The sequence below is a fragment of the Electrophorus electricus genome, chromosome 13 (assembly GCF_013358815.1).
Source record: "Electrophorus electricus isolate fEleEle1 chromosome 13, fEleEle1.pri, whole genome shotgun sequence".
NCBI lineage: Eukaryota > Metazoa > Chordata > Actinopteri > Gymnotiformes > Gymnotidae > Electrophorus > Electrophorus electricus.
The window spans coordinates 2,024,730-2,032,597 of record NC_049547.1 but is presented as its reverse complement, the minus strand read 5'-3'; the positions used below and the strand labels follow the sequence as shown (position 1 = coordinate 2,032,597).

Below are 7,868 nucleotides of genomic sequence, written 5' to 3'. Positions count from 1 at the left end.
TATGCAACTTTTTTTTTTTTTTTTACCAAAAAGTTAAAAAAAAATTTACAACCAATACTAAGTTACTCAATTACCTTTTGTAATCAATAGAAATACCTTCTTTTATCGCGAGCCAATTTAATTGCAGTTCTTCACTGACTTTATTACTATGACTACTGAATAATTATTGAAAAACTCTGCAACTTTTTAAAAATCATATCAGTAAATGTGAAAACATACATTTTTAATACACAGAATGGCAATGATCCAAATAGTTTCTAAATCTAGAAGCTATTTTTACTAGTTACAACTAAAGTACTGTGAAAATAAAGTGTTTACAAGTCCTGCCAGTTTGAGCAAAAACAAAAAGGCCATTTTCAGTGGAATAGTCAGCAAACAGATGTTTATTGCTTACATCTTTCTATATCTGACATTTCACTGAAGCACAGGGTATACATTTTCACAAAGTACAAAATACACAATCTTTTTTTACACAAAAGAAAACATTCAGAAAACACACTGTACAACATAAAAATATAGAATTTCCACTATCTCAGGAACTATCTGTACAACTGTTTAAAAATGTATTTACAGACACATAATGCATTTTCAGGAAGAACTATTCCACTGAAGTTTTTTTGTTGTTTTTTAAAAAAGTGCTTTTGACTGTGTCATGTGAGCACAGCATGTCCCATCTTGTGTGTGTTGCTCAGCGTCGTGCAGCAGGGCTGGCCAAAAGGCTCAGGATGGAGGAGAGGCAATGCAGCTTCTGCTTGACTAACTCTGGCAACTTCTCATTCTCCTTATACCTAAGGAGAGTAGGCAGAGTCATGAATAGGCATGCATGCATTCATTCATGCATTCTTTCATGCATTCTTTCATTGTACCTGGTGATGTGTCCTTCAGGCGAGGTAAACGTGATGCAGGAGACCCCTGCCTGGACCATAAGCTGGGACCCATCATTAAACTGAACCCAAACTTCTCCGCTCGTTAGCTAAAATGCAGAAACATGCAAGATGAATATGATGGTATCTAATGTTGAAAAGGATCGAATAAAGCACTGATAATGCAATGTACATATGGCATATTAACAGGAAAAATGACCAACACATCAACATGCAGTAGATGGAAACTGGGTAGAAAATAGAAGTGTTTCCAAGCAAGTGCGTCCTTTTATCCAAATCTTTTACCTGAGAGGCCCAGCCAATGTGTGGTACAAAGATGGACTTGAGGATTTTTCCTGCACTGAGGCTGCATCCTTCTTTGGCTGATTGCGGAGAGCTGCCTTTGGCCAAACTGGCCGTGGTAAAATCAGACCCACTGTATGAAATCATCTACAATAAGAACAAACGAACAATTTTTAAAAATTCTCTCATTAGGTTATGCACTACTGACATATGCTCGTAAATTAAATACATGTTGTGGCGATGTAAGACTCCAGTATTGGGGCATGACGAGGTACGATGGAGGCTTGTTGCTTACAGATGGGGTGATGTGGGGTGCCTGGGATGGACTCAGGCACACCTGAGCTACCTCAGCAGGGGCAACAGGAGCCAGAACAGAGGCAGGCTGGGCCACAGGGAACGGGGAGGTGGGGTTAGCTGGCCTCCTGACACACAGATAGGCAGCAAAAGTGAGACAACAGGAGGGGCTTTTTGGTATGAACACCGTGCGGTCCTGCTACACACTGACGAAGCAAATATTAGGGAGTGACAAGAATGCCTCAATGCAGCGATCAAGATATTTTCACACATCAGACCTTGAACATTTTTTGGTCTTTCTTTTGAGATGGTGCAAAATAAAGTGTTGAAAAATCGCAGTAAATACAACCCGAGTCTGACCTGCCAATAGGACTGGACAAATACTACAAAGAAATTTAATTTTGATCTTTTCAAACCCTCCATTCCAATAAATTGTTTTAGTCCTTAAATGCCACATCATCAGACATTTCTTTCAGTTGGGAGTTCTTCATGTCATATGGAACAGCATTAGAAAATAAAGCAGCTAAAAGCTCTTTTAGTGGAAGTTTTAGGTGTTGGAAGGCAGCTTGTGTTTTTGTTTGTATTATGGCCTATGTCCTGGAACAAACTTAATGTGCTGTTACTTTTGGCTGCAAGTGCCTTTTGACATACCTTATGCTTTACATTAATTTATTGCACATCTAAATTTTCAAATCCATGTTTTCATCATTACAGATTTTTTTTAAAAAAATCTTGATTCTCACATTCTGAAAATCGCATTAAAGCACGAAGTTGAATGAAATGAACTGATCGTAAAAATGGCCAGACACTACCTGCCAACAGTGATAGGAAAGAACGGCGTATGGCCAGCACTGCGCTGCTCCTCAGCACTGACGACAGCCTCCAAAGACACACACATCCTGTGCCCCTGACAGAAACACACACACACACACACACACACACACGATGGACTTACTCTAGATCGTTACCGTGGACATTAGTCTTATTGTCCATTAGTAACAGTTTAGTAATTAACAAACCATTACTAAACATTACTAGCTATCTAGTGAACAATCAGTTCACTAGCAGCATCACCTGACTGCTACTGAAGCCAGCAGAGAACCAGCAGGAGGGAAGCGTGTGAGCTTCATCAGAAAGGGGGGACAAAGCTCCACTGGAGTAGGCAGTGTGGAGGGCAGTACCTCATCAGAAAGCTGCATGTAGAGTCTGCACTCGGGGCTCAGACCGCCCAGTCCGACGTCCCCCTTCACCGTGTACGACTTGCCACTCTTCTCCACTATCCTCATCTGGTCACTCGACTTGTGGGTTTTTGCACCTAAACAGGAAGGCCAAATTATTACTTGGCAGTGAATGGAGGAACTTGCCTAGGTTCTAAATTCTCACATTAGGGCAATAAAATCAATTCCTAACAGTTCCTTCCATGTGATGATGCTATTCTGACTACAGTGCTTTTCCTGGTTATAATTACTGCAAATGAACTACAATTTACTACAAATACAGACTTACTAACAGCCCCGTCGAAGAGAGCTGTATGGATATATGGATTAGGGGGCTAATTAAGGACTACTTAGAAGCTACATTAATTCAAATGTAACTATGTGCAGGAAGCTGCTGGTTTGCCAAGATTATGAGTGAAAGGAGATTTTAAAACAGTACCCACCATCATAGAAACACACTTCTACGTCTGCATCAGGAGAGTTCTCCATCAGCATGCACTTGGCAAAGTTGGTATACAGGGTTACTTTGGGAGTCTTGGACTTCACCAGCTGGACAAACTTGGTGGCATACTGATACTTCTTCCAGTATTTCTCTGAGGGGGAAAATATTATGACTGCATAAATTATTTTATTTATGACATCCAACATTTAACGTTAAATCTTGATACAACCACAACCAAATCGTGGAATGTTACCTGGCAAATCTTCATAACCGCATATAAAAATGTCTTCTGGCAGAGAGGGTGGATGATCCAACAGAGGAAACCCTTTACCCTCATTGGGTTGGTATACGGTCACCTGAATAGATACATACACAATACTCACATCGTGAGTTGTATATGACTTATGTTGTTGTTGTTGTTGTTGTTGAAGAGTGGTTCTCTTACCATTGAGCCATCACATGATATCCGCAGTACTTCTCTGACCTTCTCCTGAGCTCCCTGACCCTTCAGAAGCTCCATACACACTTCTCCTGTGTCCAGGATGCTAACCTGAAGAGGAAAGAAATCAGATTATGTATCCAGCTGACAAAATATTCATTCAAGCAAGTCACAGCACATTTGGTGTCTGTGGTAGCCTGTAACCAAACTCAAACAACCACAGAAGATTCGAGTTGAACCATTTAATGGTATACGTGAACTGCAGTATGAAGGCGGATTAGGAGCAGAGACCCTGAAGCATCCACACTCACCACTGCGTTTTTGGTCTTCTGCCTAATGGGCTTCAATCGCACAGCGCAGAGAGGAGGAAACGGATTCTTCTCCTTCCCCTCATAAGCTTTGCTCCTGGATGCAGGAGCGGGCTGCACATCAAGGCGTCCCCGAGCCACAGGGAAGCGGCCTGCTCCGGGCCCCATGTCCTCGCAGGCTCCTGGGTTGTTCTGGAGGTGGTAAGGATGGACAGGGACTCCACTGGTTCCCCTCACCGTCAGCCTGTCACTGCAGGAAGGCAGGGGCCCCAGCGCCTCATGCCCAGAATGGAAACTCCCACTACTGCTGTGGGTGCTCACATCTGCAGGCCTCTTGAAAGACCCTTAAAATTAAAACGAAGGTTGGTACTGTTAGGTGCTACATATAGTCCTTTATATGTTTCTTTCTAAGAAAATCTTATTTAAAAAAAAAGTAGAAGCATTATTTTTGGCATATTTGTATGTTTTAAGCAGAATAAAAAACTGCATTTTCAGGCTCATATAAACAATTCCTTCTTAGTTAGTTTTTATGTTTTAATCAAAATATTTCATCTAAAAAGAGTGAAGTACCATCAGTGCTGAACCACGGCTTTGTTTCAGGTTCTGCCATGTGTGATCTGACAGGATACACAGGAGTGGGGAAGGATGAGTCATAGCTTGGATGAAAGAACCAATTACAAACATTAGAAGTGAAATACACAAATTCAGTCCAAAGATACAAAGTATAGCACAAGTGTTTTGTACCACCATCACACTTTGTATTGGAATGTGTCAAGGAATAAAAACATGTAATGTAGGCAACAATGAATGAGAGCTATAATTGATCTTTGAAGAATTTTCTTAACATAAAATGCTAATAACTTTAGTGATTATTAGCATTTTTAGTGTTTAGTTCAGTTTTAGTTTAACTATTCTTTTAACTCAAACTAGCTTTCCATCTGTTTTACAGTGTGCTGGTTGGAAATTTGTCTATAAAATTCACTGGCTACATACAAATTATTTATATTTTTTAGTTCAGGTATAAATGTGTACAAAATATTTGTATACATTTCTTCCATTCCATATCAGAATAACTACATAGGCCTAAGGATTGTTATTTTATTTTATTTATTTATTTTCAAGCAGGCATCTCTCCATTTAAGCCACTGACACTAAATGCTTCCGTGTTCTTTACTAATGGCAAACTTTCCTACTTTGCAGGCTGCTTGACAGGAGGGGAGGGTAGTCTCCCATTCTCAGTGGAACCACGTGGAGCATCCTGGTAACCGGAAGCTGATGGGAAAATGTGGCCAGATCCTGGAAGCACCTCTTCCGAGTGGCATCTCTCCAGTTCCAGCTCCTGTCTGGTGTGGCTCCATCTAGCACCAGACCGATCAGAAGAGTGCGCCCGCCTCAGGTAGCGGGAATGTGGCCTTCCGCTGTCGGCATCAACGCGTGGCGGATTCGGCTCTCCAGCCATAAAGCTAGAGCTGGCAGAGTGCTGCGATTGGCTGGGCAGTGGCACCATGCGGTTGGGTAAGGCCTGGCCAATCACCTGCCTGGTTTTCCTCTGGAGCCGGGTACTGCTGCTATTGGTGGTGATGTTAGATGCTGTTGATATCGTTGCTATTCCACTATCTATGGAGCCCCCATCACTAGGCCCAGAGTCTTTGCTCATGGTGGGTCCATTTTGAGTCATGAAGGGGTGGTCCAGCACTGCAGACAGGCTCGGCCTGAGGGCAGGGTTCTTTTGCAACAGCTGCCGTATCAAGTCCTGCGCCTCAGGCGACACGTGAGCGGGCATCTGATACTCTCCCATGACCACTTTGCTCAGGGTGTGCTTGACCGTCTCTGTGTCAAAGGGAGGCCTGCCTGTCAGGAAGGCATAAAACATGCAGCCCAGAGACCAGACATCAGACTCCAGGCCATGGGCGCTACGCGTGGCCACCTCAGGAGAGATGTAGTTGGGCGTGCCGCACATGGTGAAGTGCTTCTCACTGGGCAGCCTGAGCTGCGTGGCCAGGCCAAAGTCTGCAATCTTAATGTTCATACTGTTGGTGAGCAGCAGGTTGGACAGGGTCAGGTCTCTGTGCATAATGCCATGGGTGTGAAGATACAACATGCCCTTCACAATTTGGTGCATGAAGTGTCTCACTGGTGAAAGAGAAGCCCAATAGACAAATCAATCAATTCAAACATCAAACACTTTAATTGAAAGGTTATTTCAGTCTTGAAAACTAGAGTAATATTCAATATCACTTTAAAACTATTAAAGCCAAATTTCTAATTAAAATCATTTTACCCTAGAACGGGTAATAAAAAATTTACCTTCTTCTTCGATGAAAGGTTTCTTCCTGTCTTTCAGAAAACGGCTCATTTCTCCATTATGGCACATCTCAAGAACCAGGTACACATAATTACTGTCCTCAAAGTAATTGTACAGCTAGAACCAAAAAAACACAAGCGTGAGAAATCAACAGCTATTTAGTAAAATTCAAAACAAACCTGTCAGAAAGTTCTGAAGACTAAACAGGTTAACAGCCCACATGTTTCCTAAAACCACATTAGCACAGGTAAGGGGAGTTCCCTAAGGGGAACTGTAACGCACCTCCAGTATGGACGGGTGTTTTAACCGACACTGGATCTCCACCTCGTTAATGACACGCTGAACCATGCCAGCTTTGTGCATGGCCTTTTTATCAATCTGCAGGGCAACACACAGACAAAACTCATAATTAGAGCAGATGAAAGCATAAAACCGCAGCCCTGGCATCAGGGCGGAATGCCCATCTGTTCCAACACGATCAACTGAAACGAAAAACCAAAGGGTACAGTCTTACCATTTTTATCGCCACTTCCAAGCCTGTGTTTACAGATTTTGCTCTGTAAACGCACGCGAAGGATCCCTTACCGAGCAAGTTGAGAACTTTGAAGTCCTGAAAACAAATCATAGATTGAGATAGAGTGAGACACCAGCAATGACATGCATTACACAAACTTTTAAATAACATCCTTAATACCAAACAATACCATGTCCTATACTTTATTTCCCTTACCTCAATATTAAGATTATCAGATACTGTCAGGATTTTACCATCTTCTGTATACCTCCCGTTGTCGTTTAAATGTAGAAGTAAGGCTTGAATAACGTCAAGCATATTTTCTGTAGTGCAATAAGGAACTATACTGTGCAGCAGATTTATGATGTGACTGGTGTTCAGCTCGGACAGCGTATGTGTGTGTGTTTGTCTATGTATGGCTTGCTTTATAGCGTCCATGGTTACCTGCACCCAACAATGCCATTTGGCAAAACGGCATAAGGACTATTATCCCGGCTTTCCTCCCGCGAATTCACACGAATTGGACACCTCCACCTGTTTCCTGGCAACGGTGGGTTGAACGTCCCAATTCCCACAACACATATCGGCACGCCACGGCCTCCCGGGACAGACCCGGGATCCGACGGGAGCGGTTTTCGCTTTCCGCGGGCAGCGATTTAATCCGGACACGCACCCAAATAGCTAGCTAGCTAACTTCTTAACACCACCCTACTGCTGGCTAAACAATATTTACCCAACTTCAAATACCAAATGACGTCTTTAGCTGCATGATAAAACAACGCATTTACATAATTAGCCGCTGCTTTAGCTTCAGTTAGCCTCGCTAGCTAGCTTAGCTACGTTATCTTAGCCAAGTTTCCGCGCAACTTCACTCACCTCAATCTTATCACCGATCGGCGCACTCATCTTTGCTTCATAACTTCTTCAAGCCGAGACTCGATAAACGCAGTAAAGTCCTCGTTCATTTCATGACTTCGTCGACTGCGATGCTTGAAAATACGTTTAAATGTTGTACTTTTGTTCCCCTCCACGGTATTTTCGTTTCCTCCATTTTGAAAAGTCCGCCCGTTAACATTCGCGATGACGTGCACTGACGTCATCTTAGCGACTAACACTCGCGCATACTGAGGGACAAAAAAAAGCTTCCAGCGTCTCGTTAAAATGTCTGGATTAAACAGCACTC

At 42.7% G+C, this 7,868-nt stretch overlaps 1 protein-coding gene across 2 annotated transcripts; it reads right to left on the bottom strand.

The window, feature by feature from the left end:
• Positions 1-623: 623 nt before the first annotated feature.
• plk4 (polo-like kinase 4 (Drosophila)) lies at positions 624-7,747 on the bottom strand. 2 transcript variants are annotated; one of them, XM_027019596.2, is made up of 16 exons: positions 7,562-7,747; positions 6,686-6,781; positions 6,454-6,549; positions 6,174-6,288; positions 5,060-5,999; positions 4,437-4,522; positions 3,870-4,210; positions 3,565-3,669; positions 3,373-3,475; positions 3,121-3,270; positions 2,642-2,775; positions 2,273-2,367; positions 1,462-1,588; positions 1,170-1,313; positions 867-973; positions 624-788 (listed from the first exon to the last, which is right to left on the bottom strand). In XM_027019596.2, exons 1-16 carry the CDS (start codon positions 7,589-7,591, stop codon positions 689-691), a joined length of 2,769 nt encoding a protein of 922 aa, XP_026875397.2. In that variant the 5' UTR covers positions 7,592-7,747; the 3' UTR covers positions 624-688. The 2 variants fall into 2 exon arrangements, with proteins under 2 accessions (XP_026875397.2, XP_026875398.2); XM_027019597.2 differs by having other exon boundaries at positions 4,437-4,483.
• Positions 7,748-7,868: the final 121 nt, after the last annotated feature.

Excerpts from the sequence above, each read along its gene's own strand:
- plk4 (XM_027019596.2), bottom strand. The coding sequence starts at position 7,591 with ATGAGTGCGCCGATCGGTGATAAGATTGAG. Across the intron at positions 6,289-6,453 it reads AACACCCGTCCATACTGGAG|CTGTACAATTACTTTGAGGA; the intron begins GTGCGTTACAGT and ends TTTTGGTTCTAG. Across the intron at positions 3,670-3,869 it reads AGAAGACCAAAAACGCAGTG|GTTAGCATCCTGGACACAGG; the intron begins GTGAGTGTGGAT and ends TTTCCTCTTCAG.